The sequence below is a fragment of the Salminus brasiliensis genome, chromosome 2 (assembly GCF_030463535.1).
Source record: "Salminus brasiliensis chromosome 2, fSalBra1.hap2, whole genome shotgun sequence".
Lineage (NCBI taxonomy): Eukaryota > Metazoa > Chordata > Actinopteri > Characiformes > Bryconidae > Salminus > Salminus brasiliensis.
The window spans coordinates 37,783,465-37,801,316 of record NC_132879.1 but is presented as its reverse complement, the minus strand read 5'-3'; the positions used below and the strand labels follow the sequence as shown (position 1 = coordinate 37,801,316).

The following is a 17,852-nucleotide window of genomic DNA, read 5'->3' as shown; positions in this document are numbered from 1 at the left end:
ACACTGTAGGACTGTAAGCTCTTACACTGTAGGACTGACAACTCTTACACTGTAGGACTGACAACTCTTACACTGTGGGACTGCTAACTCTTACACTGTAGGAGTGCTAACTCTTACACTGTATGACTGTTAACTCTTACACTGTAGGACTGTTAACTCTTACACTGTGGGACTGTTAACTCTTACACTGTAGGACTGTTAACTCTTACACTGTAGGACTGCTTACTCTTACGCTGTAGAACGTCTATCTATTACGACCACCAGCTCTTACACTGTAGGACTGTTAACTCTTACACAGTAGGACTGTTAACTCTTACACTGTAGGACTGTAAGCTCTTACACTGTGGGACTGTTACTTTTACACTGTAGGACTGTAAGCTCTTACACTGTAGGACTGACAACTCTTACACTGTAGGACTGACAACTCTTACACTGTAGGACTGTTAACTCTTACACTGTAGGACTGTAAGCTCTTACACTGTAGGACTGACAACTCTTACACTGTAGGACTGTAAGCACTTACACTGTAGGACTGACAACTCTTACGCTGTAGGACTACTTACTCTTACAGTGTAGAATGTCTATCTGTTAGGACTACCAGCTCTTACACTGTAGGCCTGTAAGCTCTTACACTGTATGACTGCTAACTCTTACACTGTAGGACTGTAAACTCTTACACTGTGGGACTGTTAACTCTTACACTGTGGAACTGTTAACTCTTATGCTGTGGGACTGCTAACTCTGACACTGTAGGCCTGTAAGCTCTTACACTGTATGACTGCTAACTCTTACACTTTGGGACTGTTAACTCTTACACTATAGGACTGTTAACTCTTGTGCTGTAGGACTGTTAAATCTTGTGCTGTGGGACTACTAACATTTATAGAGGAACCAAGTTTAACAGTTCTACTCTCATTCAGCACTGAACATTTGGGGTGTTTAGTGAAGACTTTTACTCTTTATCACACACCACAAGCGTAATTAAATTCAGTTCACCCATCACAGAAGGTCCGTAGATGTTCCTCGTTGAGGGATTTTTGCTGTGGAGACCCACTTTCTTTCTGCACTGATCTTTAACCACACATGCACAGCCAGTGACTGATAAGTTAGTTAGCATACTCTCCTTCACTCCATCAGAAGGCTGTCAATGCTGGTCCAGAATGGTTTTAAGTCATGAAAGCTGGAGTGACAGCTGTGTGAAACTTAATGAGAAATAGCAAGTGTGATGTCATATTAGATATTTACCTTTGTGAGGCTCACTGTTAATGTGTGAAAAGCAGCTCTGTTACTGTAAAACTGCAACAAATAATGTAAAATAAATGTAAATGCTCCAAATACAGTAAAGAAGAGGTATTTTACAAACTTTAATGTTTAATCTAGGATGGGACAAAAAAATGTAAGTACTAGAAAGGGGTGCTAAATGAAATTAGCTTCATCATTAGAGTATTTTATCTCAAATTCTAAAGAACTAAAGACTTAGGTCTAAGAGTCATATCTCCACATATTTCCAACCCTATTGCTATACATGAAATATCTTCTTCATAAGAACCAGCCAAACATCATCACGACTCAGGCTTTAGGACTTTCTCCTTTAGGACGGATTTCCATCATTCCGGGCACATTTGGTCTGCAGCTGATCACACACATACACACAGAGACAAATCAGTCTGAATCCAAAGGATTGAGGATTAAACATCTGTAGTGGAGGGGGTAGGGGGAGAGAGAGAGGACAGGCCTTGTTTTTTTTCTGTTTATCCCTGTCTCACATCACATCCATCAGCATATAGCCAAGATGTGGATAAAAACTGAATTTCATCAGCAAACGAAGTTTAATACTTGCTGAGAATAAACAGCAGATCAGACATAGGCCTGCATTCTGTGGCCATTGAAAAGCATGAGCCTTATCAGACTGATGTGTCTTGACAATCAGAATAAACACTAATCCTCTAAATCGCTGTCAAACCAATAAAGAGGCTGAGTGTTGGCTGGTCAACCAAACAGAAGTGTGCAATCATATTATACAGTATTTTGTTGGCATGTCATCCGCTTCTACTGACTAGAGCACACAAATAGCTGCACCAGCTAGCTGGACAGGAAAAGCCTTGTGAATACCTGACCAAATAAACCTACAACGCCCTTCACTGATACAAAAGTTGTTTTTTGATATGTGAACATAAGCTGGGCTAACCTAGTCCTAGAGGCCCCTCAGAGGTCTGCAAGGGTAAAGTGAAGCCTAAAGCCGACTTAAAAATGACATTGTATACATTTTACCAGCAGAGCATAACTGCTACATTATTTAAGGTATCTGTAAAGTGCGAGGAAGGGGAAAACTTCCGCTTAGAAGTTAGCACAGAGCCTTGCTGTAAATGTGATGCAGCAAGCACACAGCACATATAACTGCAGTTAAAGCATTAATTAATTAGTTAGTTAGTTAATCTGTCAGAAGAGAAGAATTTCAACTCTTCACTTTTTTATTAAATGTCTATTTTCTGCCGTTTTTGTCCGAGCTGCCAAAACCATCCAGTTTATTTGTAGTTGTGTGACAACAAAGATATTTTATTGCATTACATGCATCTTGGGGCGATGTAATGTTCCTCCCATCTTGTCTTTATTCTTGAATTACGTCTGGAGAGGACCACACTCCTTTTTTTCTTTGGTTCTAAATTAGCTCTGACCGCCACATTCATAACTGTGAAAAAGGCTCATGCACACACACTAAATTATCTGACTGCAGAGTTGTAAGGGAAGCGGCAGCTGAATGGTCAGGAGGGTCAGTCAGACTGGACTGTAAGATATGAAACGCTATGGAGTTTTTAAACAGTGATTTAAAAGGTGATTGTTTACTGCTGTAGATGTAGATTAGCATAAATCACCTTGGTGCTATAATATTCATAGGAACACAAAGCGTGGATCAGATCGGAATTGGCTGATAGTCAGCTTTAGGATCGGATCAAGGGGTAAAAAACCTTGGTCATCCCTATTCTTTATACATTCATATTTAACTCGTGTAAAAGTAACTAGTTTCCACCCACCTTTAGACATTTACCTGTAAACAGAATTGTTTCTGATATTGCTAAAATACTTACACTGTTCCTTCACCATTTGTGCAGCTTGTGAAGTCACATAGAAACTACAGCAAATAAAAACAGACCTAATTTGTTGTGTTTAGTGCAGCTCTTACCTGATACCAGTTGCATGACATTGCCTGACAATCATGTAAATGTAGCTACTACTGTCTGATGCTGCTATAGAGGGTATGCATGTGACGTCACATGTCGCAGGATTCACGGCAGCCATGCCCATGCAGTTGGCATTCAGTGTTAATGCCCTAACACTAAAACGAGAACGAGCTGTTGTGCGATTGACTGTACCAACAGATTCCGCAGCAATTCAGAGCTCTTCTATTACAGAAGACAAGAAGCTAAAGCAAAGCAAAATTTCTGCAATTCTCAGAAACAGCTGGAATCCAGGCACCAAAACATGTGGGAGCTCACTGAGTGGTGAAGTCACACTCTGAAAACAGGTGGGGAAGAAACCAAGCCCACTGCATTTGCACATTTGGAGACATGTTAGGTTTAAATAAGAGGCAAAGCCAGCTAACCTGGATGGAGCAGTCTGCTAAATGTGCCTGAAAACAGGAGAAAACACTTCTAAGGCCTTTTGTGCTATATGAGGTATGAGATATGAGGCTTTATTCTCTAAACGGGTGTGATTTGAGCATCAGTTAGCTGGATGCTATACATCAATGTCCAAGGAGCATCCAACTGCCTTTAGCTTGAGCAGATAGTCGCTTGTTTCTTTCCCGGTTTTCCCGGCTGTTTTCCCTACTAGTGCTGCAGAATGTTATGCCACTCAGTCCAGCTGTCCAACAGAAGTGTTCCAGCGGGAACGTGACATCAATGCATTCCCTCTATTAGATTTGTAATGTAGAAATGTCCACAGTACTGATTTTTAAAAACAAGCCCCTTTATTGACTTTACCAGTGACTGGAATGAGCAAAATGAACGAGGCAGAATAAATCAAATAACAAAGGGTCTGGTAGTGAAATCCTTAAACCAACATTTATTTTATTTTATGTTTTTTTCTTCAGTTAAAATACAAAATATTTAGCAATTATAGAGAGTAAACCATTTTACAGCCTTTCATGCTTTTTTCCATGGCGCTTCAACATTGACCAGAATGTTATATATCATATTCTATCATATCTCATTATCAGTCACGAAAACATGTGGCCCAGGGTATCTGCAGACACACACACACACATACCGGTGCAGCTACAGTCTTTGAGGATCTGCAATGTTTGCTGCGTGGTGTCATGTCGTTTTCTCCTTCTCTTCTGGCGACTGAAAATGTGTGTGAACTGCCAAAGACAGACTAAGGGCAGACGATCATCCAGCTCAAGCTTCACCAGCTAGCTAGACTAGGGAAGGCATGGGCCTTGTGAACACCTGGCCAGGTAAACCTAAAACAACATTCACAGCAACAAAAAAGCAAAAAGAAATATATCAAAAGGAGTGTTTGTTTTGTAAAGTGTCGGACACACGCATTTCACTAGCCAGCATTTAGGGTCATTCAATTCCAGCCATGGGTGGCTGTCCAGCACAGTCTACCCCCCTGTTTTCACACCATAAGAGTGATCTTTTGCACCATAAGTGTTTTTTGCAAATTTATACTATTCATCCACTAGGTGCCTTCATATCAATGGTGTCAAACTAACAAGGACAGAAGAAGGACAAAACCTTTTGATATTTCAATGGAAGTCCATATAAAAAAGGTTTTATTCCATTTATAGTTATATTCTGAAGCACTTTCGTTGGTCCACATATTGTAAAATGCCCTAATGTAAAAAACAACTAACTGTCGGATTCAGATTCTGTCGAAAAGTGAAAAATGAGATGCAAAACTGGAGACACGTTTTTTGTGTGACAGCGACAATACACAGTATTAAACTCGCAGTGAGAGCTAGCCAGGTAAACGTACTGCCTCCGCACTGTGGGGTTAGTAATTTACCATTTTTTTGCCACCTCTTTTTGCCGATCACGTTCAGTGTTTGCGTTGAGTAGAGTCTGGAACGCTAGCTTTTGCTTTCATTCCTAGTAGATTTGTGCAGTCCACTTCTTCCTTCCTTTTAAAATACTTTAAAAATGACGGATTGAAAACAAAATGTTAGCTTGTGGCCAGCACACTCACCAAACTGTGCTGGAATCCCCCCCCCAGGACCAGAATTGATGACCTCTGAATTAAAATGTGCAGGTGGAAGTCCAACGTCTTTGCTGATTTAAGCTCAGTTCTGCTGTTTTTCATCACTGACCAGACCTTTTTTCAATAACTGAGAACGAAAGCTGGGCAGGGGAATCTGGTCCCGTAGCAGCACTCAAGCGCAGCTCATCAAATCCCATGTGTCTGAAACCATTGGTGGCGTGGATATTTACAAAGCAACTCAACATCTACACATTAAAAAGCAGACGACTCCAAACTCAAAAAAAAACTTGATGCAAGTTAAGACGAGCTATCTCATGAATTCTAGGGCCTTGCCCAAAAAAAGGCCAAACAAGCACGCCGCTACCATGCACACACACACACTCACTCACTCTCTCTCTCTCACACACACACACACACACACACACTGTGTATTTGTACACAGACTATTCACATTCATAGACTTGTACATCTATACATGCATGTACCCACTCAAACAAACACATACCCCCCCACACACACACACATTCCAGCCACACCTGATGACAGTAGCACTGCGCACTGTGTGTTTTGTGAGCTTCCGATTGCACTACGACTTTGACAGCTTGCAATACTCATTAACATGCAATAAAAAACATGTTTATGTGTGAAAAGGGTGTTTTTTTGTTTCTCTCCACCTACCTATTCTCACATACACTGAGATCACTAACAACAGGTTACTGCAAGCTCCACATTCCTTATTTACTCAGACACCGCCAACCCCCCCCCCCCACAAACCCCTCCCGTATTTGTCCCCAGTGTGAAGGACCACCTGCTTCTGGTCAGTAACTATGGCAGTTTTACCCGCGAGAGTAGATTGGCAGTAGTTTTAGCTGCTTCACTGGATAACGCACAGCCCCTCCACCACAGCGTGAGATGATTCAGTCGCAACGACGGAGCACAGGCGATGTCCTCTCGCTTAGCAGTTGTGTGAAAGTTGTGTTGACCGGGGTGGTTAGTCCATGCCGGGGCTCTGAAAGCTCCTCCCTCTTTCTTAATCCAAGAGCTATGCTTGAGCTCTGCTCTCTGAATGGAGGTATGGGCTGGGGAGGGCGTAGCGGTTGGTGAGCGACCGCAGAACACTTGTCCTACCTCCTACCAAGGCACTGAGGAACCGTGCTAAAGAGCACCCAGCTTTACACCCACGCATAAGTAACAGCCACTGAGTGGCCTTGCAATGGCCCAGCAGGGGCTCCATAATGTTAAGTGCCAGCAGTGACAGTAATGGGCCAAACACAACCATGACCTTCTTGACCTTTTTTCTTGCGTAGTACACCAGCGAAAAACTGGGAGAGCGAGGGAGAGAGTCATCCAATGCAACTGCAAACAGATGCAACATCTACAAAATGTTAAGAGCAAACAAAAAGAACCATAAGAACCCCCTCACCCCACCCCCCACCCCACACACAAAAATAATAAAACAGACACAGCTAGAGTGTGTAAGTGTGTGTGTGAGACAGTTTGAACATTAAATGTGTGTGTGTGTCAAGAGTTTTCTACCCCACTTCTACCCTCCCCGATATCCAGTTCATAATCTTTAGGCTGCAGCTTCTGCCTGCCACAAAAGACGTCAAATAATAACAGCTTTTACACAGAGTCACGTGTTCCACAACAATGTCCGCAAAGACATTGGTGCCTTTGCAGCGTGTACAATACCGGTTTCAACACTGTCAACGAGGGAACTGAGGAAGGCAGCTGTGATGCGAAGCGTGAGCGTCCAGACACCAGACACTGGTCCAAAAGCTTCTCAAGACGCTAGCTCACGCTGACCCACTGATTCACGGAGCACGTGTGAGGTGTGTGGTAGCACTGAGTCCATGCAGTGTATGCATAGCACAGGAGGGGAGGGTGGATGGGTGGGTGGGTGTATGTGCGGGCAGTGCGAGATGGTAGCCTACTGACTGCAAACAGACCGAAAAATAGAAATTCTCATATATGTGTATATAATTTCTATATATTCATATATATACGTTTGCAAAAAGATAATACAGCAATTATCACGTTAAGGTCCTCCTGCATTCACGCTGACTAGCCGAGGAGACCTGGGCTGGTCTGCTAGGTACGGTACATTCCTCCTGTGTGTATTGCTTTCTCTCCCCTCTCTGTAGTTTGCTCTCTCGCTCTTGCTCTAGCTCTCCTTCATGATTATGAATGGGTTGCTTTTTGTTGGTTTTTGTTTGTTTGCGGTGGCCATGTGATGTCAGGAGGGTCACAGTGAAGTAGGGAAAGTCTGCTCTCCAGATGAAAGAAGTGTTACAAGATTGAAGGGGGTGGGGTGGGGGATGGGGGGGGTTCGGCGGGGATCAACGACCAAAGGTTTCGGGCCTTTTACACGAAGGAGTTCATGGCATTGACGGGAGAAGGCGCCTCAGAGCTTTCGTTGCCCTCCGCCGTGTCCTTCTCCTTCTTGCCGCTGTACTGGCCGATGAAGGAGCCATCCTCGTTGAACTGTCCATCGCCTCCCTCGCCGTAGTCCACAAGGCTGTCGTCACTGTCGTCCTTCTTCACCGTGCCGTTGGATGGGGTCCGGCTGCCCTTCAGGGGCTTGTGGTCCTCCGTGTCACTGAGACGGAGGGTGAGATGTAAGCATTGAATTAGAGAAAGCAAGTGGGGCTCTGCTAGAGAGTACATGCAGTTTAGTGCATGTATAGGTTCACTTTCCATACTGCACAACGCCCCCCCACCCCACAGGACAATCGTGCACTCAGGGTTTAGGGACTTTAGTGTCAAAATGCAAAAGCCGCTGCTGACGGAACTTTCAAAAATAGTAAAGTCATCCTTTGAGAGCCCAAAAGTAACGCAAGACATACAAAAAGCAGACATACATTAGTTGTATATGCAAAATTAAAGAGAAGACTGGGAATTGAAACTGAGGGGAATTAGATGCAGTTAGCAGGTAGCATTGTCCTTCCCATGGTTTTGCCCTTTTTTTCCCCTCAAATACAAAACAAGTTTTGGCGTGCAAGACTTGCAGATTCCCTCTTACCTCTCCAAGGACCTACCCCAAATTTCCCCCAAATACAAAGAACAGGTCAGGACTAAGATATGGTTATATATAGTTTAAACAAAAAAGATTCAGTTTCTAATGACATAAAGATAAATAACGGGGTATAAATCATCCTGCTTACAGAGCAACTGATAATTAACATCACTGATATCATTGACATTAGATTGGCATTAAGACAGATTGCAAAGTATAGTAATAATACGTGTCTGCCTGCCATTTAGCCTCGCCGCATCCTGTTCATTTGAATGCAGGATGAGTTATTTGCTTTGAGAGCAGCCTTGAGCTACGTGGATAAAGCTCAGCAGTATTCAACTTAATGCAGATGAGAAACGCTGACAAGGGCAGTATCTGGATTTCCAGAATTCGATAAGAATACAATTCATTAAAAAGGAAAAATCTTTTGCTTCATTTACATTCAGACACGCCTGCTCATCACTGAACAAGGACGGCGGAATGCGTCAAAGACAAATGCAGGTGGACACGTACCGTGAGACATCTTAAATATACAACACACAGAAATGTGAGAGTTGACTGGGGAGTCTCTACTGCTCTTACTATGTGAGTATATTTGACCTGATGACAAAAACATTCTAAATGAAATACAAAAATATTGCTTGCACAATGTCAGTTCTCCATGTTTTAGTGTAGCATAGTGGGTACCAACACCGTCTTCCCTGTGACTGACTTGGGCACCTATAAGAATTGGCAAAAGTTGGGCAATAATCCTCTGACACTATACATTCCCCTACCTGTGTAACATAACTCAACACACCCAGCAAAAAACTTGACTTTGCATAATGTCTAAACAATGTTAAGGCTGAAAAGTAAAAGGTGAAAAGCCGTTTAGAAAAAGACGTCCTTCAACGTCCAAATTAAACGTGCTGCAATGAGCGGCGGTCCTTCACTTGTTTTTTGGACGGCAAAAGCAAACGTTTTACTCATCTCAGCAGCAATCATGTTCATTATGTTATATATATATATACTTGGTCCGAATAAATTGGCCACTTTGGATCAAATCAGATGGACTACATATCAATTTTCAATGTCTCTGTTTGGGCTAAATAAAGTCCATAAAGTCAACGAGATTTATCCCAAAAAACATTGTTCCTCTCACGTCTGGTGCTGGGTGGGAAATGTAAGTCACTCTGGATAAGAACAGTCGGCCAAATGCCATAAATGCAAATGCAAATCTCAGCAGGATGATGAATTAGTGAGTCTGAAGACAAAATGAATTAAATGTAAGGTAAGTTAGCATTTAATTTAATCAAATCGAAGGCTCTGGTTAGGTTTGTTATACACAGAGCACACACGGTTTGCTTGGGGAACACTCCTGCTTGCCTCACGCTGTTTGAAAATGGAGTGAAGATGGGTAAGCTTCCACTCAGGGGAAAATTATTTAAGGCCAAAAACCTGAGAGGGGAAGCAAAAACACACTATGGTTTCTTTTACAGCTTTATATATGTATGTGTATATATATATATATATATATATATATATATATATACACACACAAGTGTATATATCACTTAACTGAAGGGCATAAGTGATCTAATCAATGCGCCTCTGAAAACCCACAGTTCCTCTTACCTGTATTCTCCAAACGTGCCATCGTCCTCTTTCATAGGCTGGATCTCTGGATCCTGATGAGCTTCTTCTTTTTCCTTCACTGTGTTTAAAACAAATCAGTGAAGTGAAAACTAGGAGCTGTGCAAATATACCTTCAGTATCAGTAATCAATTAAATTATTATAGATGTGGAATCAATATAACAAAATTTAAAAATTCGTGTAGTGAAACACACTCAGTGGACAGTGAGCACACATGCCTGGAGCGGTGGGCAGCCTTGGCTGCGGCCCCTGGGGAGCAGAGAGGGAGAAGGGCCTTGCTCAATTGTCCAACTGTGGCAGCTTGCCGAGCCCAGGTATCAAACCCACAACCCTGTCATCAATAGCCTGGAGCTTTAACCGCTGAGCCACCACTGCCACAAAAATCAGGTGAGAGCGCGAACGCAGTCCCCCACTACCAGAAATTATGAAGCTGAGATTCCCACATTTGGGGAATTCACAGGGGTCAGCACAGCTGGAGTACAATGGCTGAGTCTCACCCTGGGTAAACCACATTCTTGATCATGGTATCTCCCCTGCTAGGTAAGCTAAAGTGAAGTAAGCTAAAGTGAAGTAAGCTAAAGTAGCTATATCTCTCAGGACCAGGAATAGGCACTCCTGTTACTTAGAGCCAGAAACCAAGTCTGTATGAGAATACGTAGTGAAGAGATGCACAAGGTCTTGGTGGATCAGCTGTATTTGGGGTATCTTATTTTGATTTAGTATAGAAAGAGTTAAGTTAACATTGAATTGTACACACTGGTTCTATATGGAAAACTGTTCTATGTAGAACTAGAAAAGGGTTCTTTGGCTTAAATGATAGTAGACACCCTTTTGGTGCCATTTTCCTTTAAAGAACCATATAGAACATGTTTTCCACAATAGACAGGAACCATTCAAGCAAGAAATCATTTACACAGGTACATTCAAATGGTTCTTTGAGGGTTCTATACCTTCTGATTCTGTTTTATACATACAAGTTTGTTAACTTGCCTAGAATAATAACTTACTGTTAAGTTGCCTAAGATAATAACACAAAAATGATCTTGCAGGTCTTTATTGAACACACTCATTCAACATTTAAAGTTGTAGTGGAAAAAGTAAGTGAACATTCGAGTTAATGACCTCAAAAAAGGGCTCAACTATTCCTCTATTAATTCCAAGGGTTCACTTACTTTTTCCACTACCACTTGTTACTATGTACCACATGTTAAATGAGTGTGTTCCATAAAGACCTGCAAGATCAAATTTTTTTGTGTTATTTTTTGGGCACATTATATTTTTCAATACAGATGAGGATCAGATCACATTTTATGACAAATTACACTCAAATAATAAGTGTATTCCCTGTAAAGGATGCGGATAAGTAATACATATAACTTGACCCACAGTGTACAAACAAACATTTGCATATGACTCTAGATTTCAACAGTCCAACATTATTTTTAGAGATGTTTTTAGGGCTGATCCAGGAATATTTCAATAAACCTTTTGTTGGCTATTGTAAGCTCAGTTCAGTTCTCATCCTACATTTTTCATATTGTATGTTTTTTAGTGCACCGTTATCAGACATTATTGACAGTCTACAGCAATGAAGAAAATGTAGCGTAATATCTGTGCCTCCAGTGCTTTGACTGCTTTTGATCTTTTGAGGTTTGTCAATATTTTTCATTTTTTTTACCCATGTCCCCTAAACCACATCTTTATTCTTGATTTATGGCAGGGGTAACACATGCCTTTCTCTGGTTTTAAGCTAGCACAGCATTGTCTAGAACTAAGTGGGGTAGGCCAATACACCCATTATATAGAAATCCAAAGCATTGCAAGTATACGTGTACACAAGTGAGTACACTTGTATATATGTTATCTATAGAAACACAAAGATCGGATCTGATACTTAGATCGTCCGATACTTAGTATTAGGGTACTCAGATCAGAGCGGGAAGCAGAAAACTGCATCAGGACATCCTTTTCTGAGCTTATATACAGTTTGCTGCTGGAAATGATTTAGACAGGGCAGCTGAACGATCATAACAACACTCACCAGGATATTTGCCTCCTTTGTTTCTCTTGATGAAGCAGACAATGAGGAGGACCAGGATCAACAGCGCGATGGCACACATTAGACCAATGAACCAACCTTGTGTGGCTATATCCACTTGTCTGCTGGTCATAGCTGCACACACACACGCAAACATGCACAAAAATAGAAAAAAAAGAAAGCAGTCATTGCACATCCAGGAATGTAGTTCTCTGCAAGCTTGGAATGAACAAAGCTCTGAATGAGCTTTGAAGCACCTAAACAATATGGGGTGTATTGAAGACCATGCACGGTACAGAAACCTGCAAAGAGAATACACTGGTACCATGTCTTCACAAAAACAATGAAGAACTGAAATGAGACACTTCACAACGTTAACCTGCTGATGACACGAGGTTCTCGCAATCAATAACATCAGCTGTAAAACTCAGAAAGGCACACAAAAGAACAGGAAAGCACAAAAACAATGTCAATGTCAAACAAGGAAAGAAATCAAGAGCGCATGCCATGCCTCTACTTGTCCATTGTTCTGCCTGGACCCTCCACATGCTTCTGGGTCAAGACATTCTGCTCTAATCTACAGGAGGACTACAGGAGATCTCATGGATGGCGACTGGATGGAGTTCCACGGACCACATCAAACTGGAACATTCTCCGCACTCGTGCTCCCTCACCTGGAACCACAATCAGCAGCTCCTCCGTGCTGTGGGTTGTTGCATCCGCGTGATCTTTGGCCACCACGCGCACCCTATAGACCATGCCCGCCTTTAGATTCTTTAACTGATACGTCCGGGAGCCATTTACAGCCTCCCTTTTCCAGGCTTCTTTACCTGGGAAGAGGTGGGCAGGTGGATGTGAGGGTGGGGGTTATGATGATTCCAGGCATGTACAAATTGATAGTGGCAGACTCTACATCCTACATTTGCCCATTTGTGTACACAACAGTGTCATACAGTGTCTGAAACTACATTAAAAAGGTCTGAGTAAGATTGCCTAGGGACTGATTAAGGAAATTCCATCATTTGTTTAAAAACTCTGCAAATAGTAAGAGGTAAGATGGAAACAAAGCCATTGAGTTTTATTTAGTTTGATATCAAATGCTCAGTTACAAAAGGCTAACCATGATTTTGACAGTGGTGGCCTCAGAAACCAGACACCCAAAAATGTAATGCCTCTCAAAGCTCCTCTACAGAAAGTAAATGTGTAAAGGGGTCATAAATATGCTTCCTAATGCTGAATGCCTTTCATGATACATGATACCATGAACTGTAAAGGAGTCTGTAACTAGAATGTTGCATTTCACATCCGTCCACTCTGAAGGACCTTATTCCAACAATGCAGAAATTTGAAAAAACAAATGATGGGATTCCTGTTGATTCAACATGGATCGTTACATGTAGGACAAGCAGAAATTGTATAGATATGATTGTCCTATAAATTATTACTTGGTCCCACTTTATATGAAGTGTCTCCAATAAATGTGCAGCTACATATTAACAATAATATAAAATACATAATATGAATTTACACAGTCATATCAGAATATTACAACCACCTACCTAATAGTTGGAATAACCATTCTCAGTACACCTTCACTACAGCAGGTCTGGAACTGCCTACAAAGTTAGCGAGGAGTTGCCGACGTGCTACCACCCTTCATGTGGCATCTGTGAAGTCCCAGGATGAGTTCATTCCAAACCAGGGGTGGCTAACTTTGTGGGATGTTCACGGGTCGCTGTAGTAAAGGTGCACCGACAAAGGAGTTCTCGAACATTGAGGGCATAACAGTGCATAACAGTGGTGCCCCATGGGCCATTGATATCAGAGGGAAACGACAACTCCGGCGGGTGGTCCAGAGCAATCAATGCATCACCACTGAGGGTGTTTACTCACACTATTAGGTAGGTCATCACAATATTCTGATATGATATATATATATGTAGTTCTATAATTGCAGACTGTAGTCCATCCGTTTCTCTGCGTACTTTGTTAGCCTCCTTTCACCCTGTTCTTCAATGGACCCCACAGGACCACCACAGAATAGCTATTATTTGGGTGGTGTGTCATTCTCAGCACTGCAGTGACACTGACATGGTGTTGGTGTTTTAGTGTGTGTTGTGCTGGTATGAGTGGATGAAACACAGCTGTGTTTCAGTGCTGACTGAGAATAGTCCACCAACCAGAAATATCCAGCCAACATCTTCTGACCACTGATGAAGAACTAGAGAATGACCAACACAAACTGTGCAGCAACAGATGAGCTTCGGTCTCTGACTTTACACAGTGTTTAAAAACTCCAGCAGCACCGCTGTGATTCATCCACCAGCGCAACACACACTAATTTCCTCACCACCACCATGCCAGTGTCGCTGCAGTGCTGAGAAAGACACACCACCCAAATAATAGCTGCACAGTGGTGGTTTTGTGGGGTCCTGACCATTGAAGAACAGGGTGAAAGGAGGTTAACAAAGTATGCAGACAAACAGATGGACTACAGTCTGTAATTACTGTAGAACTACAAAGTGCTGTAAGTGTAGTAACTACATAGCTAGTAACTACGTAGACACTCAATAGTGCTCAGCAAGTCAGCATGAACCTGTACTGTGACACAGCTCTGACTTTAAGTAGGAGCCTTCCAATAAAACCTTGCTGGTAAGCCTTGTTTACACTTTATGAGATGGATTGTGCCTAGGCATACTGGGCAAGTCTAGAAACATGCATGGTCATATGGCGTCTGCTAATCTCAGAATATGAGGGAGGCGTTTCTTACTGTTGTCTAACATATATTCCACATATACATTGTTTTCGTCCCCAGTGTATTCCCAGTTTATTATGGCGTGGTCTTCCTCCACGGAGAAGTTCACACTCCCGAACACTGGGCCTACCGGACGCGCTGTCCACCACAAAGACACACACACATACACATACACACACAAAGAAGGAGGGCTAAAGATTACAGTGGAAGAGCCAAAGTAAAGTATGGTGCCCGGACAAACACCACGGCAGTATTCAACAGAAGACAGAATAAAGACATATATACTCCATGTTTTTAAATACAGGAATACACATGTAATGCTTTGAATCTTTCAGTGTTATGGATGTGTGGTGTTCTGGATACTTTCTCTCTCTTACACACACACACACACACACACACACATACACACACAAATATAGTTGAACGAGAATTTGAAAAGAAAAGGTGGGTGTTTGTACCCTTGTAAAACGGGGGCTGCACAGATTGAGTGACGGGGGATATTGGATGTGAAGGGGATTCAGTGCCTGAAAGAACATGGAGAAGAGTGAGACACACATCATCACACAGTGCTGAGAGTGAGAGATAGAGGGTGAGACAAAGGGAGAAAGTGAGACAGAGTAAGGATGTGTATCAGAAAGTGAGAGAAAAAGACAGAGAGACAGAGAAACAGAGTGAAAGAGAGACAGAGAAGTAATACGCAGTTTAAAAAGTTAGGCATGCAGCATCATGCGAGTGAGTTGCTGGTGTGGTATAGATCAGTTTAAATGAGCAGGATAGAGATAGAAGCAGAAAGAAAAAAAAAAGAGAGAGAGAGAGAGAGAGAGAGATCTACTGGAACATTCGTATCTTACTTCATGAAGAATAGTCCAGTGTTTTTCAGCCTATACTCACATCATTTTCCCCTATACCTACAACTCCTTTCAGAAGTGGAACTGATGTGATTTGTTTTGGTTTATTGTTCTTGTACACATCAAATATTAAAATGTATCACTTTAATAATTGGGTTGTAGTGAAAAACAGGATGTCCGCACTCCATTTTAAAGCTGTATTCAGTAGTCTGAACATTCTCCACAAGGGGGAGCCATTGGTACTCCCACTGTAAGCCACTGTTATGATGTATGTCAGTGAAACAAATGTATTGTATCTTCATCATGTAAAAAATGTATGTATGGAGTAAAAAGAGATTTTAAATTGATTTTACAACCTGTGTGTACATTAAGGTAAGGGGTTAGTTCAACAAAGGCCCAGGCAGAACAGCTTGGGAGGTAACTAAGAGGCTAGCAGTCTACTCCTCAGGTAACGATGATACCACTGAGTACTTTTTGCAGTAAACATATGTAGTATTGTCTGACATTACCTGTTATTATCTGTCAGATAGTTTATGTTCATGAAATGCTAGCTAAAAGAAGGATTAAAGCTTTCTACAGATTTCTCACTTTTTTAGCATTAAATGGTCCATTCTAGAGGTGGGGGTACATTTCACGCCTCCCAGATAAAGCAACAAACAATCTTTAATAAATCAGCTTTGAGTAATAATAATAATTACATTAAATCACCACTATCAATAGTGCTTGGTGTATATTTTAGGCCCAATTCGTACACAGAATATAAACTAAATGGCTCCCAGCCAACACATATTATTACTGTTTTTTGCCTCCTGATTTATACATTCAGCTTGATTTAATATAAAATACTTCAATAATTCAACTCAATAATGTTAAGTGTAATTTTTATGTGCTTGCATTAATTTATTATATTATATTATATAACCAGTAGAATATAATCTGTAGAATATATAATTTCATATATTAATTCAATTCAATTTCCCATATCAATTTAATATATTATAATCTAATTTCTGCAAAATATGTCATTTCAGTTGTAATACTACATTATTATATAATCTATTTGCAGAATATAAAGTAAAGTATATATTTTATGTCTGTCCCAATATTCAAGTCAACTCTGTTATGTCTGACTTTAAACGGTATAAAGTCTGCAAACTCTAATAAAGCTCTAATAAAAAGCATGTGACCTGCACCTGATGTCACTTTCTCTGGTGGGAAAAACTTGGAAGGCAGCGAGATATGTCAAATGTATAATCTTATTATATATATAATATATAATATGTCATATTTTTCTCATTACTTTGTATTAAATGCTGGGAATACACCAACAGTATATTCATTATTAGTCAGATGTATTATTGTGATGTTGTGTGAATCCGTGAAGACACAAAATGGTAAAAAATGTCAAATTTGTTAATGGCCTTATGGGTTTTATATTTTATATTAAGTTTAATATTTATATGAATTAACTTTTTTATATTTAATATTAATGGTTTAACAGTGTAACAATAACACAGTACAATGAATAGAGCAGAAATGGGCCAAATATGACTTCAATTACATTTAAAACACAAATGAAATAAGTTTAAAGTGAATGAATGAATGAATGATACTATTATACAGCACGGTCACTGACAGAATTCTGAATATAGGTATTGGAAAGCACATAAACACCAATATGCTGAGGATGCGTCAGGCAGAGAGTGATAAGACTGAAAAATATCTGGACTATTCATTTACCCTTTAAGCATATCAGGAAAGCATCCAAGCAGGACTATGGCTTGCATCTGAAACCTAGATGCTTAGCGCTCAATATGCTTCTCAGAGCTTCACCCTAATGAAAGCAGTGGGATGGAACTTTGATCCAATCCGTGATACTCCTCCATGACAAGTATGGAGCAGATCTGTGAAAAGCGTTTTGTTTAGGCAGGTTCATGCATGTGTGTGTCTACGTCTTCATGGTGCTAGTGGACTGTGGGCCAAGGCCTGGGCAACATGCATGCCTGTTTTCAGGAGTTACCTTTACCCGCCTCTACTGCGGGCTGCTGTATTAATGCTTCACAAAACAAAACAAGAAAGATAGAGGAGAGAAGAGAGAGACACACAGAGTGGCTGTAAGCAGCAGGTAATTACCACCACGACAGAGAGGTAGATAAACTGATAAAGCTAGGTGAAGGAAAATCCAGCGAAGCACAGCGCTGGCTTTTGGGGGGAAAAATAAATCTGTCTCTGTAGGTAAAATAGCTGGACGAAGGTTAACACAGGGTGAAAATCAATAGCAATGCCTTATATCAAAGTGAGAAATATGCTGCAGAAAAAATACACCTTGGCAAATGAAATGATCTTAAAGGTCGTCATAG

The 17,852-nt window shown here is 41.1% G+C and overlaps 1 protein-coding gene and 1 non-coding gene across 8 annotated transcripts in view; both read right to left on the bottom strand.

Annotated features, from left to right (window-relative positions):
• Positions 1–4,042: 4,042 nt before the first annotated feature.
• nrcama (neuronal cell adhesion molecule a) overlaps positions 4,043–17,852 on the bottom strand; it is an 88,622-nt gene continuing 74,812 nt past the window's right edge. For 4 of the 7 annotated variants that reach the window (XM_072672587.1, XM_072672586.1, XM_072672588.1 and 1 more), the window contains exons 25-31: positions 17,513–17,548; positions 15,103–15,168; positions 14,660–14,782; positions 12,564–12,719; positions 11,893–12,024; positions 9,833–9,911; positions 4,043–7,801 (exon numbers count right to left, since the gene is read on the bottom strand). In XM_072672587.1, the coding sequence (XP_072528688.1) occupies positions 7,567–7,801; positions 9,833–9,911; positions 11,893–12,024; positions 12,564–12,719; positions 14,660–14,782; positions 15,103–15,168; positions 17,513–17,548 (827 nt within the window). In that variant the 3' untranslated portion in view covers positions 4,043–7,566. The remainder of the gene's footprint in view (positions 7,802–9,832; positions 9,912–11,892; positions 12,025–12,563; positions 12,720–14,659; positions 14,783–15,102; positions 15,169–17,512; positions 17,549–17,852) is intronic. The other 3 variants (XM_072672591.1, XM_072672592.1, XM_072672593.1) reach the window with 3 other exon arrangements.
• Positions 10,236–10,399, bottom strand: LOC140550532 (U1 spliceosomal RNA). Its single transcript, XR_011979226.1, has one exon. It is a non-coding gene; the product is annotated as a U1 spliceosomal RNA (small nuclear RNA).